We start from the raw sequence: 21,133 nt of genomic DNA, 5'->3' as shown, positions 1-21,133 counted from the left end.
TGAATATGCAATTTAAAAGAGAGGCCGTCATCAATTAGAATTCCGAGATATTTATATGTTACAACCTCAATCTCCTTGCCCTGACAGGTAGTAATAGGTGAAAGGTTCAGAGGTCTATTTCTTGCATTAGAAAACACCATTAGTTTAGTTTTTTCAGTATTGAGGATACGCTTCAATTGACACAAGGTATGTTGAACAGTATAAAAAGCAGTTTGCAAGTTCTGGAAAGCTTTTGTAAGAGACGAGGCACAACAGTAAATAACGGTATCATCATCAGTATTGCCTCAAACTCCCTTCAGTAATGAAATCATGAATTGTTAGGATTTAAATGAACTGATGGAGGATCTCGGCTGAGTTTAGTCTACGTGGGTAGCTACAGTGTGGATGACAACAATTTAAGCAGAAGTATCGGGGTCATTTTGAAGTGAGCCTCGTACCTGTATCTTGCACTCTGCCTCCACCAGCTGTAGTTTGGTCTGGGCCAGTTCCAGCTCCATCTCTCTGAGCTGGTTCTTCAGCGCCTCCTTCTCCTCGTCCGTCTCCTCCTCACTGCCCTCCTTCATCTTCCTCGCTGCCTTCAGACGACCCTCCTTGTTGAACAGGATGGAGCACTTTTCACAGCCTTCGACTTTCAGCTGTAGGGGAGAGACCACAGAGCGGGATCAGGGGTTAAAACATGGCTACACCACAGAGGCAAGTCACTTCTCCCAGCCTTCTACCTTCACCTGTACAGGGGAGAGACCAGGACACCGGTTATACCAGGCAGGCACAGCTTACACCACGAGACTTCTAAGCCTATCCCGTGTTATACCACAACAATACACCACGCAAATCACAGCATCTAAGAGCAGGCGCCGTTTACAAAACTACATCACCAGGGGCTTCCTCACTTTCCAGCTAGCTCACACGGGTATCCCCCTCCCATTCCCCCTGTCATTTTCCCCCAGTGTGTGGTGTGTTGTCTGAGTAAGTACAGGCAGCTGCAATAGTAATGAGCAATGTGGCCGTGAGGAAGGTAGCAGGGTGATAAGAGGAGGCAGGCTGAGGGTCTCTCCTTTACGGGAGATATAGTCCTCCGCAGTTTCAAGAGCCCTCTCATCCTCCTCCGCACACCACCTCCATCACCTCGCCTAGCCTGGAAATGAGAAGCTGTATACCAACTCCATGATCATCCAATATCACAATCCAGAGTCCTAAGGTACAGGGAGACAGAGAAGTGGGCTATTCTGTCTGTGTTATCAAAAGGGAATAGAAATGGATTCTTTGTCCTCCTAATCTCCTAATCCTCATATAGGACTACTGACGTTTGAATATTAGGCTATAACTATGCATGCTGATAGTATACATTTTACATTCCATGATACATTAAGATCACTTTATTGGTCAATTGAACACAAGGTCCGAAATTCGACTTCCGCTTTTAACCAGGTCCCTTTGAAATACACGTATATACAGGACCAGTCAAAGGTTGGGACACACCTACTCATTCAAGGGTTTTTCTTTACTTTGACTATTTTCTACATTGTAGAATAATAGTGAAGACATCAAAACTGTGAAATGACACATGGAATCATGTATTAAACAAAAAAAGTGTTTAACAAATCAAAATATATTTTATATTCGAGATTCTTCAAAGTAGCCTTTTATTTTCATTTTGATTTAACCTTTATTTAACTAGGCAAGTCAGTTAGGAACAAATTATTATTTACAGTGACAGCCTACACCGGCCAAACCCGGACGACGCTGGGCCAATTGTGCGTGGCCCTATGGGACCCCCAATCACGGCCAGTTGTGATAAAGCCTGGATTCAAAACCAGGGTATCTGTAGTGACGCCTCTCGCACTGAGATGCAGTGCCTTAGGCTGCTGCGCCACTCGGGAGCCTTGATGACAGCTTTGCACACTCTTGGCATTCTCTCAACCAGCTTCATAAGGTAGTCACCTGGAATGCATTTCAATTAACAGGTGTTCCTTGTTAAAAGTTATTTGGTAAAAGACCAAGTCCATATTATGGCAAGAACAGCTCAAATAAGCAAAGAGAAACGACAGTCCATCATTACTTTAAGACATGAAGGTCAGTCAACCCCGGGAAATTTCAAGAACTTTGAAAGTTTCTTCAAGTGCAGTCGCAAAAACCATCAAGGGCTATGATGAAACTGGCTCTCATGAGGACCGCCACAGGAGAGGAAGACCCAGAGTTACCTCTGCAGCAGAGGACAAGTTCATTAGAGTTAACTGCACCTCAGATAGCAGCCAAAATAAATGCTTCACAGAGTTCAAGTAACAGACGCATCTTAACATCAGCTGTTCAGAGGAGACTGCGTGAATCAGGCCTTCATGGTCGAATTGCTGCAAAGAAACCACTACTAAATCAAATCAAATCTTATTGGTCACATACACATATTTAGCAGATGTTATTGCAGGTGTAGCGAAATTCTTGTGTTCCTAGATCCAACAGTGCAGCAGTATCTAACAATTCACAACAATACACACAAATCTAAAGTAAAAGAATGGAATTAAGAAATATATAAATATTTGGACGAGCAATGTCGAAGTGGCATTGGCTAATATACAGTAGAATAGAATACAGTATATACATATGAAATGAGTAAAGCAGTACAGTATGTAAACATTATTAAAGTGACCAGTGATTCCATGTCTATGTACATGGGGCAGCAGCCTCTAAGGTGCACGGTTGAGTAACCGGGTGGTAGCCGGCTAGTGATGGCTATTTAACAGTCTGATGGCCTTGAGATAGAAGCTGTTTTTCAGTCTCTCGGTCCCAGCTTTGATGCACCTGTACTGACCTCGCCTTCTGGATGGTAGTGGGGTGACAGGCCGTGGCTCGGGTGGTTGACGTTCTTGATGATCTTTTTGTGAGGGCCTCCTGAGGCCTCCTTCTTCACCACACTGTCTGTGTGGGTAGACCATTTCAGATTTTCAGTGATGTGTACGCCGAGGAACTTAAAGCTTTTCACCTTCTCTACTACGGTCCCGTCGATGTGTATAGGGGCATACTCTCTCACCTGAAGTCCAACGATCAACTCCTTTTTTTTGTTGACGTTGAGGGAGAGGTTATTGTGAAGTGAGTGCTACGGGGCGATAGTCATTGAGTTCAGTTACCTTTGCTTTCTTGGGTACAGGAGCAATGGTGGACATCTTGAAGTAAGTGGGGACAGCAGACTGGGATAGGGAGAGATGTAATATGTCCGTAAACACTCCAGCCAGATGGTCTGCGCATGCTCGGAGGACGCAGCTAGGGATGCCGTCTGGGCCGGGCAGCCTTGCGAGGGTTAACACATTTAAATGTCTTACTTACGTCAGCCACGGAGAACGAGAGCCCACAGTCCGTGGGGGTGAGCCGCATCGGTGACACTGTGTTATGCGCAAAGCGGACGAAAAAGGTGTTTAGCTTGTCCGGAAGCAAGACGCCGGTGTTCGTGATGTGGCTGGTTTTCCCTTTGTAATCCGTGATTGTCTGTAGACCCTGCCATGTACGTCTCGTGTCTGAGCCGCTGAATTGCAACTCCACTTTGTCTCCGTACCCGACGTTTTGCCTGTTTGATTGCCTTACGGAAGGAATAACTACACTGTTTGTATTCAACCATATTCCCAGTCACCTTGCTATGGTTAAATGCGGTGGTTTGCACTTTCATTTTTGCACGAATGCTGCTGTCTATCAACGGGTTCTGGTTTGGGTAGGTTTTAATAGTCACAGTGGGAACAACATCCCCTATACACTTCCTGGTGAACTCAGTCACTGTGTTCGTGTATATATCAATGTTATTCTCCGAGGCTACCCGGAACATATCCCAGTCCGGGTGATCAAAACAATCTTGAAGCATGGATTCCGATTGGTCAGACAGGCATTGAATAGGCCTTCTTGTTTGAGTTTCTGCCTATAGGAAGGGAGGAGCAAAATGGAGTTGTGATCTGATTTGCCGAAGGGAGAGCGGGAGAGGGCCTTGTAGGCAATCCTGGAAGGGGGAGTAGCAGTGATCAAGTGTTTTTTGCAGCGCGAGTACTACAGTCAATGTGTTGATCGAACTTCGGTAACGTTTTCCTCAAATTTGCTTTGGTAAAATCCCCAGCTACAATAAATGCGCCTCAGGATGTGTGGTTTTCAGTTTGTACAAAGTCCAGTGTAGCTCCTTGAGGGCCATTGTGGTATCGGCTTGAGGGGGAATATACACGGCTGTGACTACAACCGAAGAGAATTCTCTTGGGAGGTAATATGGTCGGCATTTGATTGTGAGGTATTCTAGGTCGGGTGAACAAAAGGACATGAGTTTACTTACGTTATCACAATCACACCACGAGTATTTAATCATGAAACATACACCACCGCCTTTCTTCTTCCCGGAGAGTTCTTTATTCTTGTCTGCGCGATGTACTGAGAACCCAGCTGGCTATATGGACGGAGACAGTATATCCGGAGGGAGCCATGATTCTATGAAACAGAGTATGTTACAGTCACTGATGTCTCTCTGGAAGGAGATCCTCGTCCTGAGCGCTTCTACTTTATTGTCCAGAAACTGAATATTAGCGAGTAATATACTTGGAAGTGGTGGATGGTGTGCACGCCTCCTGAGTCGGACTAGAAGTCCACTCCGAATACCTCTTCTCCGCCGGCGGCGTCTTGGAGCAGCCTCTGGGATAAGTTCAATTGCCCTGGGGGGTACGAACAAAGGATCCAATTTGGGAAAGTCATATTCTTGGTCGTAATGCCGCTGCTCTGATATCCAGAAGTTCTTTCCAGCTGTATGAATAACACACAAAAAAAGCCTTCCAGGTTAAGCTGGTTGACAGAATGCCTCGAGTGTGCAAAGCTGTCATCAAGGCAACGGGTGGCTATTTGAAGAATTTAAAATATATCTTGATTTGTTTAACACTTTTTTGGTTACTACATGATTCCATATGTGTTATTTCATAGTTTTGATGTCTTCACTATTATTCTATAATGTAGAAAATAGTAAAAAATAAAGAAAAACCCTTGAATGAGTAGGTGTGTCCAAACTTTTGACATACATATACAGGTTTTGGATAGGTGCGTGCGTGGGCTGTCATACATGGTCTCTCTTGTAAAATACATTTTTATCTCAATGAGACTAACCTGATTACATGAAGAGGAAATAAACTCAGCAGCTAATGTTAACTTGCTAAGCGGAAGGAAAATAAATGAAAAATGAGAACTACACTCACTCGCACAGCCACACAAAGAAAGCGTGCACATTTGAAAACAGCGCTATGTTACGCGATTGAGCAGTCTGTAATGTGATTGTGTGATGTCCTGTGACATGGTCTCACCCGGATCTTCTCCAGCTCTCCCTTGTTGGCTGTCTGCTGTTTCTCCAGACGCTCACTGAGCTGGGAGCAGATCTACAGGGGTCAACATAGAGGTCAAAGGTCAAGAGGTTAGAACACAGGGTGAATCTCAAACACCTTTCCATGAATCCTCCCTCATCTGTATGTGAGTGTAATCCCAGACAGGCTGTGGCTCTATCCTCTTACAGTTAAGTGTATTAACTCAACTACACAACACAACTCCTGTCAATAGAGGATTACCTAACCATCCGGCCGGCCCTACTCTGCACCGGGGGAGTCTTCGTTAGGCACCACACGGAAGAAAACTGACTGAAACAGGGACGGACTACCTGGACTTGTCTAATAACAAACAACTCATTGTCCATTGGAAAATGTCTGGCTAAGGTGTGCCCTTATGAATACAACCCACCCCATGCGTCCACCTTACCGCAGGGAGGTGGACGCAGTGAGATCGATGGGAAATTAACCATCCTAACTGGAACATTTGATCAATTTGATCACCCCCCCTTTCACCCAAGAAATCCCATCTATCCCACTCCGCCCTCCCTGTCACCGCGGCAACACCGCACACATCTTAATTTAGAGAAAGCCTGATTCATCGCCACGGCTATGGTTAAAATAGGTTGCCGGAGCGATTAGGCAACACTAAAAACAGAAATTCATTACCCTGCATAAGCTACAGTAATTAACAAACAATGTGTTATGAATGATCCCAATCAGAGAGAATAGAGACAGAGACACGGTGTCTCAGTCACTTAGAGTGTCGTGGTTATTTGGAGGGCAGGGTTTTTACCTCTGGGATTACTAAGGCTTTGTTGTGGGCAGGTTATAAATGGTTTAGATCATTAAGGCAAGACCCTTGCCTCCGCCAGACAGACTCGCTAACTACCCTGCCCCAACGAGGGTTTTTAAGGCTTTGGTCCAGCTCAGTACGAACACACCCAATGCAAGGGCTTCGATTGTGGAATCAGGTGGGTTAGTACTGGGCTAGAACAAAAGCCTGCACCCTCTTCCCCTGCTCTACTTGTTCCCAACCTGCCAGAGCAAAATTGTTTTGTTACGGTCTAATGCTGTGTAAAATGCTTACGTTGAATCATACCACAGCTGTCCAGTGCCCTCTTTTACATACCGCACGGGTGAGTGATACATTACTGCCTCTTTATTTGTAGGGCACTAAAAACCTAGCCAGGGGGAAAATGTCGTTTCCTCTGTTCAGGCTTTAAAGATCGTATCACTCCTCTATCATAGGCTGTGAGAACTGTTCTTGTTTGTACTGTTCTAAGAAAGTGGAGCCTATTACCTCATCTATTTTGTAAGCGTACCTCCCCCTACGAGAGGTAAACAGCTCTTTGTGAAGAATAAGTATCTAAAGACTGTGTAAAATAATCAAGTTCCTCCCCGGTATATCCGGAGAGTTAAATTCCTTGCAATTGCTTGAATAAACATTGATAAACTGGAAAATTAGCTCTGCCTGATCCTTGGAATTAGTTTTTCCTCAACACACCTGTCTGTCTCAGTCTGTCAGCCTGCTATTCCTGATGTGTGTAATCTCCAGCCTACTGCTGGTCCCAGATCAGTTCACAGGAACCTATTACCACACTCTACCATACATCACACTGTTAGGAGGCATATTAAAACGGCCTCTCAGCACCGCAATGGGGACCAGAGAGAAACTATTTTTAAAGAACCACATCCCCTCACCGTTTTTCTGCTTTCTGATCCGAAGAGATGCTTTCAACTGGCACATCGCAGCCGGCGGAGAAGCTACCATCAATTTAATCATTTTCTGTCATTTTCTATTTCCTATTCATATTTTTAGATTCCTGTCAAAAGGTAGCTACATCTGTTTTTAAAATAGTGACACTATTTCTGTTGGCCCTCAGTACCTTTTATGCCCTCAGTGTTGTGTAATCTAGCTTTGGTTATGTCAACTGAAGTTTGTGTTGAGGAATTAAACATTTGGATAGGATGAGTTTTACTCAACGATTTATATATCAACTAGAGGACTGTGTTGAAGCCACCGTGCAGCCATCTTGGCATTCCCCCATCATTGTAAAACCTATTTTGGAAGACATGCATTTATTAATGTCTATATTAGTTTTTGCCACATGTATTCTATTACATATAGCTTACATACTTTTAAATGATCTTATGTGAGCTAAGCATAAACATTTAACACGTATAAACATTTTCCTTAAATAGTATCAGCAATTCAAGGTTTATATAGGTCTTCTGACTAAGACGAAGATCAGATCAAATTCTATGACTAATTTATGCAGAAATCCAATTAATTCCAAAGGGTTCACATATTTTTTCTTGCCACTGTAGATAATTGGTTTTACTGATTACAAAATAAACTGTGGATAAGTGGATAACAGAAGGGGACTGCTCAACTCAGTCTAGGTCCATCGAATTTCTTCAATCAGAGCGTCTGGATAATAGAACAACCTGCCAACCAGTGTGAGAGTGTGCAGTACCTTGGCTAGCATCAAGGCAAACCTGAAGAAAAAAAAAACTCAGAATTGTTGGACACACATTTGTTTACATCCCTGTTAGTGAGCATTTCTCTTCTGCCAAGATAATCCATCCACCTTACATGTGTGGCATATCAAGAAGCTGGTTAAACCGCATGATCATTACATAGGTGCACCTTGTGCTGAGGACCATTTTAAAAAAGCCGCTCTAAAATGTGCAGTTTTGTCACACAACACAATGCCACAGATGTCTCAAGTTTTGTGGGACCTTGAAATTGGCATGCTGACTGCCGGGAATGTCCACCAGAGGTGATGCCAAAAAAATGTATGTTAATTTCTCTACCATAAGCCACCTCCAACGTCGCTTTAGAGAATTTGGCAGCACGGCCAACCGGCCTCACAACCGCAGACCTCGTGTATGGCATTGTGTTGGCAAGCGGTTTGCTGATGTCAACGTTGTGAACAGAGTGCCCCATGGTGATGTGTACGACAGTGTGTTCACACCGTCATTGAAGAGGAGTGGGACAACATGCCACTGGCAACAATCAACAGCCTGATCAACTCTATGGGAAGGAGATGTGTCGTGCAGCTTGAGTCAAATGGTGGTCACATCAGATACTGACTGGTTTTCTGATACACACACATACCTTTTTTTAAGGAATCTGTGACCAACAGAATACATATCTGTATTCCCAGTCATGTGAAATCCATAGATTAGGGCCTAATGAATTGATTTAAATTGACTGATTTCCTCATATGAACTGTAACCCAGTAAAATCGTTGAAATTGTTGCGTTTATATTTTTGTTCAATACATATGTATTAATAGTGTGTTATATTGTATTGATGTATTACTGTTTGTTTTCTGCCCAGATTAAAATTTGAATTTATTTAATTTAAATCAGGTGCAATGGCATGTTTTACATGGTCCCTGACAAATAAACGAATAAATAGGATGTTGCCATCAGAGGAGAAAATACAGAATGCGGAGAATACAGAATGGAGAGAATACAGAATGGGGAAAATAAAACCTGCATATTTCTGTCAGGATCTAGGATCAATGGAGACACTCCAGTTTTTTTAATCCTGTATCTCTTGACACATTCATGAAAATAGTAATGGCCTCTAAACCGTCAAGGTGCATACTGGAACCCATTCCAACTAAACTACGGAAAGATCTACTTCCTGTGATTGGCCCTCCTATGTTGAACATAATACATGGCTCCCTATCCACCGGATGAGTACCAAACTCACTAAAAGGTGGCAGTAATAAAGCCTCTCTTGAAAAAGCCCAACCTTGACCCGTAAAATGTTAAAAACAAAAAAATCGGCCAATATTGAATCTCCCATTCCTCTCAAGAAATTTAGAAAAAGCTGTTGCACAGCAACTCACTGCCTTCCCGAAGAGAAATAATGTATACGAAATGCTTCAGTCTGGTTTTAGACCCCATCATAGCACTGAGACTGCCCTCGTGATGTGGAAAATGAACTTTTAATGGCGTCAGACCAAGGCTCTGCATCTGTCCTTGTGCTCCTAGACCTTAGTGCTGCTTTTGACGCCATCGATCACCACATTATTTTGACAATTAGAAACCCTAATTGGTCTACATGGACAAGTTCTAGCCTGGTTTAGATCTTATCTGTTGGGAAGATATCAGTTCGTCTCTGTGGATGGTTTGTCCTCTGACAAATCAATTGTACGTTTCGGCGTTCCTCAAGGTTCTCTTTTAGGACCACTATTGTTTTCACTATATATTCTACCTCATGGTGATGTCATTCAGAAACACAATGTCAACTTTCACTGCTATGTGGACGACACACAACTATACACGTCGATGAAACATGTTGAAGCACCAAAATTGCCCTCCCTGGAAGCCTGTGTTTCAGACATAAGGAAGTGGATGGCGGCACATGTTTTACTTTTAAACTCGGACAAAACAGAGATGCTAGTTCTAAGTCCCAAGAAACAAATTAATCTGACAATTAATCTTGATGGTTGTACAGTCGTCTCAAATAAAACTGTGAAAGATCTCGGCGTTACTCTGGACCCTGATCTCTCTTTTGACAAACATCAATAATATTTCAAGGACAGCTTTTTCCCATCTTCGTAACATTGCAAAAATCTGAAACTTTTCAAAAAATTATGCAGAAAAGCTAATCCGGGATTTTGTCACTTCTAGATTAGACCACTGCAATGCTGTACTCTCCGGCTACCCGGATAAAGCACTAAATAAACTTCAGTTAGTGCTAAACACGGCTGATAGAATCTTGACTAGAACCAAAACAATTTATCATATGTGCTATCCTCTCTACACTGGCTTCCTGTTAAGGCTAGGCCTGATTATATGCTAACCTAGAAAGCATTACGTGGGCTTGCTCCTACCCATCTCTCCGATTTGGTCCTGATGTACATATCTACACATACGATACAGTCACAAGACGCAGGCCTCCTAATTGTCCCTGGAATTTCTAAGCAAACACCTGGAGGCAGGGCTTTCTCTTAGAGAGCTCAATTTTTTTGGAATGACCCTATTACAGGTGCTGAGTCAATGGCTTACTAGTGCTTTTCCATGCCGTCCCTAGGAGGGGTGCATCACTTGAGTGGGTTGAGTCACAGACGTGACCTTCCTGTCCGGTTTTGTGCCCCCTCGGGCTCGTACGGTGAAGGAGATCTTCGTGGGCTATACTCAGCCTTGTCTCAGGGTAGTAATTTGGTGGTCTGTTGATATCCCTCTAGTGGTGTGGGGGCTGTGCTTTGGCAAAGTGGGTGGGGTTATATCCTGCCTGGTTGGCCCTATCCGGGGGTATCGAAAGGAGCCACAGTGTCCCCTGACCCACCTGTCTCAGCCTCCAGTATCTATGGTGCAATAGTCTATGTGCCGGGGGCTCGGGTCAGTCTGTTATATCTGGTGTAATTGTCCTGTCTTATCTGGTGTCCTGTGTGAATTTAAGTATGCTCTCTCTAATATTCACTCTCTCCCTCCCCTCCCGGAGGACCTGAGCCCGAAGATCATGCCTCAGGACAACCTGGCCTGATGACTCCTGGCTGTCCCCAGTCCACCTGGTCGTGCTGCTACTCCAGTTTCAACTGTTCTGCCTGCGGCTATGAAACCCTGACCTGTTCACCGAACGAGCTACCTTGTTCCGGACCTGCTGTTTTCGACTCTCTCTCTCTACCGCACCTGCTGTCTCGACCTCTGAATGCTTGGCTACTCCCGAGGTACTGACCTGTTGCACCCTCTACAACCACTGTGATTATTATTTGACCCTGCTGGTCATCTATGAACATCTTGAAGAACGATCTGGCCTTAATGGCCATGTAACACCAGGCTGGGTTTCTGCATAGCACTTTGGGACATCTGCTGATGTAAAAAGGGCTTTATAAATACATTTGAATGAAATTTGATTAAATACAGAATGGGGAGAATACAATAGTCAACCGTACCTGTTTGTACTCTCCTATGATGGAACCGTTCTTCTTGATCTCAGACTCTGATTTGTCCAGCTCCCGTCTACACATCTCTTTCAGCTGTAGACAGACAGGCACACGCACGTCGACTTGATAGCACATGCACAATGAATAACTTCACCTCTAACCTAGAATATAAGGACTTCGTCTCAGTCAGGACAGGGGTCAACTGTCCTTGGGCCTGTAAAGTGCGTACAGTAGTGACACACTCAAGGAGTAGTACACACACACACACACACACACACACACACACACACACACACACACACACACACACACACACGGAGTAGAAAAGATGTAGTCATCAAGAGGACGTCAGCAAAGGACAGTGGCATTGGCAGATGCCCCCTGAGGCCGTTGTACACGTAAGTGAGAAATACAGTAGGCCCTCTGCTAGACGATAAGTCATGTCCTTGGGAACACAGACCACAGCCACAGTACATGGGGGAGCCCACCATCCCCCTGTCTTAAAGAGACGACCAAAAAGAGAGAGAGAACACTGCTTTCCCACCAAGGTGCCCGAGCAGAAAAGGAACCTGACGATGAACAAAAATATTCAGCAACTCTCCAGAGGACAATGGCAGTTCACTTCAAAATAATGACTTATCGATCAATCCAACACATTCAATTCCATTGTCAGTGAACTTCTATTGTCCTTCCAAGACAGCAATATTATTTTCAGCCAGAGACAGCCATCCAGATGAACAGACAAACGGACGAAGAGACAAACAGAGCCAGACCTGCGCAGACTCCTCCTCTAGTCGCCTCTTCTCGTCCTCTGAATCCACCAGCTTCTGTTTGGTCATCAACAGCTCCTTGTTCAGAGCGTCTGCTTTCTCCTCAGCCTGAGGGACAGTTGCACACATGGATACAGTGACAAGGTCAACTGACAATAGCTAATACCAAATGACAACAACAAACCTATCGGGAGTAAAAAAAAATGGACTTGACAGCTAAATGGGTTTTGGATAGCAGAAAACGTGCGAGCGCACCACACACATATGCACGCCCATGTTTACACACTCGCACAAGTCAAAGAAACAGAATTTGGGGATGATGCGTCCGCCTTACGTTGTCCAGGTCCTTGCGCAGGGCGATCTTGCTGCTGACCAGTTCATGGGCCAGGTCATCATTCTCCTGCTCCAGACGCATGTTAGCCTCCTGGAGACGACGGTTCTCCCTCTACAGGACAGGAGGAGAGGACAGAGCAGGAAAGTAGGAGTGGGTAGGTGAAGGAGAGCGTGAGAGGAACAAGTGGACAGATTGGGAGAGGAGACGAGAGTGAGAGAGAGTGGAGAAAGGAAAGAGCGAGTGAGTGAGCGAGTGAGTGAGTGAGTGAGTGAGTGAGAAGGAGAAAGGAAAGAGGAGTGCGTGAGTGGAAAGAGTAGAGAATAGTTAGAGAGAGGAGACAGTAGCCTGTTGCCGGGCTGCACTATTGAAGATCCTCCAACTCCTCTTCCTGTTTCTCTCAACTCGTGACATATATAATGTTTAACTACGCTTGTAAATAACAACCTTTGAGAATAAGCCTTGATTAAAAATTGACCTGGCTGCCGTACACAAACTCCCCTCCAGACATTCCTGGCATTACAACTATGTAATGGATAATGAGGCTGTGCACAAGTAGATGTTTGTGTGCACAGTCCACTTAAGAGACTAACTCAACTCCTTCACTCCAATGCTGTGTGACTCTACCGATTGCTACTTTGAGGACAAATGTACTTTCTATCCCTGTGATATGTGGCTGCCCCACCCAGCGATCTTCAGATGAATGCACCAACTGTAACCCGCTCTGGATAAGAGCGTCTGCTAAATGACTCAAGTGGAAACATGCATTAGTACCTCGTATCTCTCAATGGGAGCTTCCTGCTGCTCCTGCTGCTCTCTCATGGTGTGGTACTCCTTCTCATACTTCTTCAGCTTCTTCTGACTGATCTGTAGAGACAGGGACTGTTACTGGACCACATCTACAGTAGGTCTACAGTACACGACAAGGGGGTAAGGGTGAGGGCCTCGGGAGTGTTGCGAGGGCTCCCCATAGCCTGGTTACAGCTCTAGGCAACAGGGTGTCTCTGCTGGCAGTACTAGTCAGGTGTGTTCTGACCATAACAAGGTAAATACTCGATTAGAGCCGACCCCATTTAGTCGACTGGTCGATTGTTTGGTCGATAGGCTGTTGGTCGACCGAGATGTCTTTAATTGAGCAGCAGCCCCCCCAAACAAAATGTATTTCATGGTGTACAAGACACCTGTCTGATTCGCACCTGTCTGAGTGGACTAATACATTGTGGAAGCCGGGGGGATGGCAGCACATCACTAAGACATGTGCTACTGAAATTGTATATTGTTATATTACTTAAGAATGGTGCAACACTAATAAAAATGATATTTTATAACAAATGGGCTGTCAGACAGTGCGCTGCTGAATTGGCGCCTCTTCCTAGACCATGTTGCTACCTGCACAATAGCAAAGTTACCCAGCATATTGGTGTTGAGAACAATGCGGCTGAGACAGCAGGAGAGTTAGGAGAGGAGAAAACAGCCCCTTGCCTTAATTGTCTAAGAAAAGTGAGGCGAGAGGAAACGGCAACTTAATTAGGTCTATAATCAATAGCCTAACTGTTAAATATGCCTGGCTTTATAAATCATCCACACACACTTTATTTTTATTTGACCTTTATTTAACTAGGCGAGTCAGTTAAGAACAAATTCTTATTTTCAATGACGGCCTAGGAACTGCCTTGTTCAGGGGCAGAACGGCAGATGTTTACCTTGTCAGCTTGGGGATTCGATCTTGCAACCTTTCAGTTACTAGTCCAACCCTCTAACCACTAGGCTACCTGCCGCCCCTACACACTAATGTTCAAAAGTTTGGGGTCACTTATAAATGTCCTTGTTTTTGAAAGAAAAGCACATTTTTTGTCCAATAAAATAACATAAAATTGATCCGAAATACAGTGTAGACATGTTGTAAATTACTATTGTAACTGGAAATATCTACATAGGCCCATTATCAGCAACCATCACTCATTTGTTCCAATGGCACGTTGGTCACTTGTATGTCTTAATTATTTCGACAAACGGTGTGCTTAAAGCATCAGACTAAATAGGAATTTACTGATAAAACAAACCTGCATATTTGTCAAGAACGAGTTACTCATCTGGTTATGCTGCATGTACAGTACCTCAATAATAACCATGAACAACCATGCATCTGTCTGTGTGATTATCAACAGCTCTTTCAAAAGCCCAGCCTTTCACTTCCCTCCACTGCTGCCCTTGTACAAAGAGCAGCAGTTTCTCAAAGCACACTCAGCATGTTGTAATCAGCATGTAGGGGCATAAATACTGTATGCTCTTTCTCCAGCAGGCAGCTCGTTGTAAATGAGGTCTATTTAGCCGGCTGCGGTTTCCTCCGGCTACGACCCACAGTACAGAACCGGGTCTGTTGTGGAGGAGCAGGTCCATAATGGTCCCAGTGATGACTGCAGATTCAGCTATTCAGGATACACTGGCTTCACTGCACTACTGACACACCTGCTATGCTATGAGGGCTTAGTAGCGACTGGTTATGTTCTAGAACAGCGCGTCCTACATGAGTTTGAATGCTAGCCTTTTGTATCTTCAAGTGAGAGTGAGTGAGTGTGTGAGTGAGAGAGAGAGCGTACGTGCATACGTTGCACAGTGAGGTTGAGCCAGACCGGACCCAGTGTGAGAAAGTTAGAGTGTTGAGGGCAGGAAGTGCCCCATCTAGTCAGATCCCCAATCTGTCCCAGTCTGACAGCTGTTGTCAGAGCAACCATCCGAGCAGAAGAGAAGCACTGGGTCGTGTCACTGACAACACAGCACATCTCTGCTGACTGAACAACAACAAAACAGAAGTCTACTCACCGGGGTCACTGACACACCCTATGACATGGTGAGAGTATTGTCACTTACTCGATTCGACACAGCAGCCCCAGAAATGTCCATCAGGCTATTTTTACAGAATTGTGCAGATAAAATAACTGCGTGCACACGGGGGTGTCCGTCACTTTCTTTGCGTATGTGATCATTATACAAAGCGTGACGGAAATTAGCATACTGTACCACGTACACATGATAAACTTAAAAGGGCCAAACAGCAGTTGAAACAACAGTGGAGTCCCCGCCACTGTTTTGGTAAAAAGCTGAGGGATTGGGCTGGAGATAAGCAATCGCTCGCAAATTCATAGACAACGCTATGAATGTCGGGACTGACCAAAATGATAGTTTTAACCATGTTTTTGAGGCTATACGATGTTTGTTTGTGTGTTTTGTTCACAAACATTGAGTACAACAATCTTATATTGTGGGTTCTGATGGGGTACGTCAGTTAAACTCAGCTCATGAGGCATTTACAGGTTATATTCTTCAATAATCATTCATTTATTAGTCCAAAAATGGATGTAACAACTGCTGATTGCCCCTTTAAAAGGCCAAAAATGTCAACCTATGCAGTCAGTGAGTGAGAGGGGGAAAGCAGTATGACCCCGGTGTGCCCTCTCTCCTCCGCTGTGTGTGTGTGTACATGTTTGAGGCTGTGTATGTGTGTGTTTCACTGTGTATGCACTATGCAAAGTATGTGTGAGGGTGTGTACTGCCTGTAAACAGTGGCTGTGCTAAATACTGAATGTGGTCACTATAGTAATAGGCCTCTCCCTCTTACTAAAGCCACAGCAGATCACTGGAAGAAAACAGCTGGTTTAGCTTGAGCTACGCAAACTCTCTCAAGCCTAAAGAATGGAATAATAGCACAGTCATATCTGGCTACCTGCTTCTGTTAAGTGGTTTGTACAGAGAGAATTGTTGGGCAGAGCAGGGTGGTTTAGGCTGGTAGAGAGGGAGGAGAGGTCCCTGATCATGCCACCAGGCTCTGGACTGAACTCTGACAGAATTTGTGACACCCTGAGGGAGGGTGTGAGGGAGGGTGGGTGGGTATGGCTGTGTCTCTCACCAGGAGGAACTTGCCTGCTCCTTTTAGCCCTTAAGATCCTAATCCTGCTCTACGACTAACTTTCAGATGACCAGCCCTGGGTGTCCAGACCTGTCAAAAAGGTCAGAGTGCATGACCTTAGAGTGCATTACCTTAAGCCTGACCCCATGCCCTACCGTATAAAATATGTGACAAGAGAGGTTGACCTGTTCTAAAAGCCTGTCTGAATCAGGGTATAAGGACGCAGGTAATCTCCAACCTAGTGTACTGTAGGTGTTACGTAATGCAGTTTAAGATAAGCCAACCACTTTTGAGAAAAACGTTTTTAGATACAAATACATATGTAAAGGGATAACAATCAATCTTCTTAAGCATAGATCAGAGTTACCTTCTAGGTCAGGACAGAGCACAGGTATGGCGTTAAGGATTAGCCGATACTTCTGATTATTATTTCAGATGTTTTTAGATGCAGTCTGTTTCCAAATATTTCGTAAACAAATCCATATAGGATGTAAAATACTTGTGACTCTCTTAGGTCAGGAGAGAGCTCAGGCCATAAGGTTACGAAGGTGTACTGTAGCTGTCAGTTTCTATTACAGCTCAACACTGCCTCTGACTGGTTATTTAAAATGCCAGAGGAAGTGTGGTATATTGTTCTTATGCACTACGCAATGTGGAGTGTCTGGACATAGCCCTTAGCCATTGTATATTGGACATATACCACAAAGCCCAGTGGTGCCTTATTGCTATTCTAAACTGGTTACTGACGCAAACGATTGGTTAAAACCGCATTCCAGCCGGTGTGGATTCCACATTACCGCCAGCTAAATCTATGACGTTAAAATGGCTATTTACTCTGCAATCCATTGTCTCATCAGCCCAGCCAGGCAATTTATAAACTTGATCTCCAATATAAAACGCATCTAGACATTATCTCACATTTCTTTTAGACTAATATTTAGTTTCCAACAGCAGAGATTTGTATAAACCTCGCTGTCTGTCTCCATTGTTTCAATATTCAGATTCGATCTCCAGCGTTCATAGTAATGAACGTGTCGGGATGAGACAGACAGGCAGGCGGCTTCACTCAGCCAGTCGAAATCATGAATCAGCATCATTTTTTATGGCTATATACAAAGAATTATCAATAGAAAACAGGTCAAACGAAAGGAAATGCAGCTAGTTCAGTTTGAAGTGATTGTGTTCGCCGTGTTGTTGGCTAGCTCTTCTGAAGAACAGTGTCCTGACGAGAGAGCACATGTTCTACCCCAGGCGAAATCGTGCATTAGCTCAATGTTATGGATGTATTCAAATAAATGTCCCTAGAAAACAGCTTAAACAAACGCAAACGCAGCTATTCTGCTGTTATTCTGGTTACAATGTTTGACGTGATCTGTGATGTGCTGTGGCTTTTGTAAGATGGAGAGAGATCTAATACTATAGTGACGTCATTTCCGGTCACAACTTGTGGACTTGTTCACGTGCTGCTGTGCAGTTAGTTGCTAATGTTACTTTGCTACCTGCCAACTTCACGGTTTTTACTTTTTAATTACCGTATTATATTTCAAATGTTTTCTCTCGCTCTACTTTTTTCATTAAATTTTTTCTTCCCGGACGCTTTATCTGGACATGGTTCTATAGGATCCTCCACCAGCCGAAGCTAAGTAGTAACATTAACATTATGCCTTCTAATTGCAGTCGCTGTACTCATAATATACAAGAGAACGATCGCCTTATGGTGAGGATAGCTGTGCTGCAAGCCCAGCTTCAGACGCAATCGTTAGGCAAGGGTAATTTAAGTGTAGGAAAGGATGAAACAGTGTCTGTGCCACCAGTAAGTACAGATAGTAGTATAAATCCCCTCGCACAGTCCCCGCAGCCTGACAATATTCTCATGGCTTCTGGAAGAAAATGCTGTAGGAATGCTCAACCGGTGTCGCTCATTCAGCCGACAGAAACTTTCAACCGGTTCTCCCCATTAAGCAACGAGTCGGAGTCAGAGGCCGAGCCTTCTCTGGTCTCTCTTCCACCCGTTACGGCTGAGACGCCGAAGCCTCCCACCATTGGCTCTGACAAATTTAAAACCCTAGTCATGGGCGACTCCATTACCCGCAGTATTAGACTTAATAAGAATCATCCAGCAATCATTACCAGGGGGCAGGGCTACCGACGTTAAGGCTAATCTGAAGATGGTGCTGGCTAAGGCTAAAACTGGCGAGTGTAGAGAGTATAGGGATATTGTTATCCACGTTGGCACCAATGATATTAGGATGAAACAGTCAGAGGTCACCAAGTGCAACATAGCTTCAGCGTGTAAATCAGCTAGAAAGATGTGTCGGCATCGAGTAATTGTCTCTGGCCCCTTCCCAGTTAGGGAGCTCTACAGCAGAGTCTCAAAACTCAATCGCTGGTTGAGTTGTGATAATTGGCCCTCTTTCTGGGACTCACCCACAAACAGGACCAAGCCTGTCCTGCTGAGGATTGACGGACTGCATCCTAGCTGGAGGGGTGCTCTCATCTTATTTATGAACATAGACAGGGCTCTAATTGCTCAAGCTACACAATGAGATAGGGTGCAGGCCAGGTAGCGGGCAGTTAGCCAGCCTGCCAGCTTAGTGGAGTCTGCCACTAGCACAGTCAGTGTAGTCAGCTCAGCTATCCCCATTGAGACCATGTCTGTGCCTCGATCTAGGCTGGGCAAAACTAAACATGGTGGTGTTCGCTTTAGCGATCTCACCGGAATAAAGACCTCCTCCAATCCTGTCATCATTGAAAGAGATTGTGATATCTCACATCTCAAAATAGGGCAACTTAATGTTAGATCCCTCACTTCCAAGGCAGTTATAGTCAATGAACTAATCACTGATCATAATCTTGATGTGATTGGCCAGACTGAAACATGGTTTAAGCCTGATGAATTTACTGTGTTAAATGAGGCCTCTCCTCCTGGTTACACTAGTGACCATATCCCCCGCGCATCCCGCAAAGGCGGAGGTGTTGCTAACATTTACGATAGCAAATTTCAATTTAAAAAAGAAAGTAATGACTGAGTTTTCATCTTTTGAGCTTCTAGTCTTGAAATCTATGCAGCCTACTCAATCACTTTTTACAGAATGCTGTATACGACCTCCTGGGCCGAATACAGCATTTCTCACTGAGTTCCCTGAATTCCTATCGGACCTTGTAGTCATGGCAGATAATAATCACATTTTTGGTGACTTTAATATTCACATGGAAAAGTCCACAGACCCACTCCAAAAGGCTTTTGGAGCCATCATCTACTCAGTGGGTTTTGTCCAACATGTCTCCGGACCTACTCACTGCCACAGTCATACTCTGGACTTAGTTTTGTCCCTTGCTGAGCGGCCTTTCAGGTTATGTCGATATAGGACTCGTTTTACTGTGGATATAGGTACTTTTATACCTGTTTCCTCCAGCATCTTCACAAGGTCCTTTGCTGTTGTTCTGGGATTGATTTGCACTTTTCGCAACAAAGTATGTTCATCTCTAGGAGATAGAACGCGTCTAGTTCCTGAGCAGTATAACGGCTGCGTGGTCCCATGGTGTTTATACTTGCGTACTATTGTTTGTACAGATGAACGTGGTACCTTCAGGTGTTTGGAAATTGCTCCCAAGGATGAACCAGACTTGTGGTCTACTATTTTCTTTGAGGTTTTGGCTGATTTCTTTTGATTTTCCCATTATGTCAAGGAAAGAGGAACTGAGTTTGAAGGTAGGCCTTGAAATACATCCACAGGTACAACTCCAATTGACTCAAATGATGTCAATTAGCCTATCAGAAGCTTCTAAAGCCATGACATAATTTTCTGGAATTTTCTAAGCTGTTTAAAGGCACAGTCCACTTAGTGTATGTAAACTTCTGATGCACTGGAATTGTGATACAGTGAATTATAAGTGAAATAATCTGTCTGTAAACAATTGTTGGAAGAATTACTTGTGTCATGCACAAAGTAGATGTCCTAACCGACTTGCCAAAACTATAGTTTGTTAACAAGACATTTACGGAGTGGTTGAAAAACGAGTTTAAATGACTCCAACCTAAGTTTATGTAAACTTCCGACTTCAAATGTAGATGACCTGGAGCTAGTGGGTTTGGCGACGAATATGAAGCGAGGGCCAGCCAACGAGAGCATACAGGTTGCAGTGATGGGTAGTATATGGGTCTTTGGTGACAAAACGGATGGCACTGTGATAGACTGCATACAATTTGCTGAGTAGAGTGTTGGAGGCTATTTTGTAAATGACATCACCAAAGTCAAGGATCGGCAGGATAGTCAGTTTTACGAGGATATGTTTGGCAGCATGAGTGAAGCTCGTCTGGAGTTTTGTTAACACAGTGTCCAAAGAAGGGCCAGAAGTATACAGAATGGTGTCGTCTGCGTAGAGGTGAATCAGAGAATCACCAGCAGTAAGAGCAACATCATTGATGTATACAGAGAAAAGAGTCGGCCCGAGAATTGAACCCTGTGGCACCCCCATAGAAACTGCCAGAGGTCCGGACAACAGGCCCTCTGATTTGAAACATTGAACTCTGTCTGAGAAGTAGTTGGTGAACCAGGCGAGGCAGTCATTTGAGAAACCAAGGCTGTTGAGTCTGCCGATAAGAATGCGGTGATTGACAGAGTCGATTTAATGAGGAGTCCGTCATAGAAAGTAAATGACGGACTCCTCATTAAATCTGTGTATTACTCCAAAACTCAGTTGTCCTGGGTCTACACAACACTACCAGGACCTAGGATCAAGGCAGACACTCAAGTCTTTTAATACTATATCGCTTAACACATTGATGAAAATAGTCATGCCTCTAAAACTTTAAGCTGCATACTGGACCCTATTCCAACTAAACTACTGAAAGAGTTGCTTCCTGTGCTTGGCCCTCCTATGTTGAACAT

The 21,133-nt window shown here is 44.2% G+C and overlaps 1 protein-coding gene across 5 annotated transcripts in view; it reads right to left on the bottom strand.

Moving 5' to 3' along the window:
- LOC129818838 (rab GTPase-activating protein 1) overlaps nt 1–21,133 on the bottom strand; it is a 139,728-nt gene that overhangs the window by 3,101 nt on the left and 115,494 nt on the right. For all 5 annotated transcript variants that reach the window (XM_055875100.1, XM_055875101.1, XM_055875103.1 and 2 more), the window contains 6 exons: nt 13,109–13,201; nt 12,338–12,448; nt 12,007–12,111; nt 11,243–11,326; nt 5,307–5,378; nt 438–635 (listed from right to left, as the gene is read on the bottom strand). In XM_055875100.1, the coding sequence (XP_055731075.1) occupies nt 438–635; nt 5,307–5,378; nt 11,243–11,326; nt 12,007–12,111; nt 12,338–12,448; nt 13,109–13,201 (663 nt within the window). The remainder of the gene's footprint in view (nt 1–437; nt 636–5,306; nt 5,379–11,242; nt 11,327–12,006; nt 12,112–12,337; nt 12,449–13,108; nt 13,202–21,133) is intronic.

This window comes from Salvelinus fontinalis, chromosome 21, assembly GCF_029448725.1.
Source record: "Salvelinus fontinalis isolate EN_2023a chromosome 21, ASM2944872v1, whole genome shotgun sequence".
NCBI classification, from domain to species: domain Eukaryota; kingdom Metazoa; phylum Chordata; class Actinopteri; order Salmoniformes; family Salmonidae; genus Salvelinus; species Salvelinus fontinalis.
This window is presented reverse-complemented; position numbering and strand designations above follow the sequence as displayed.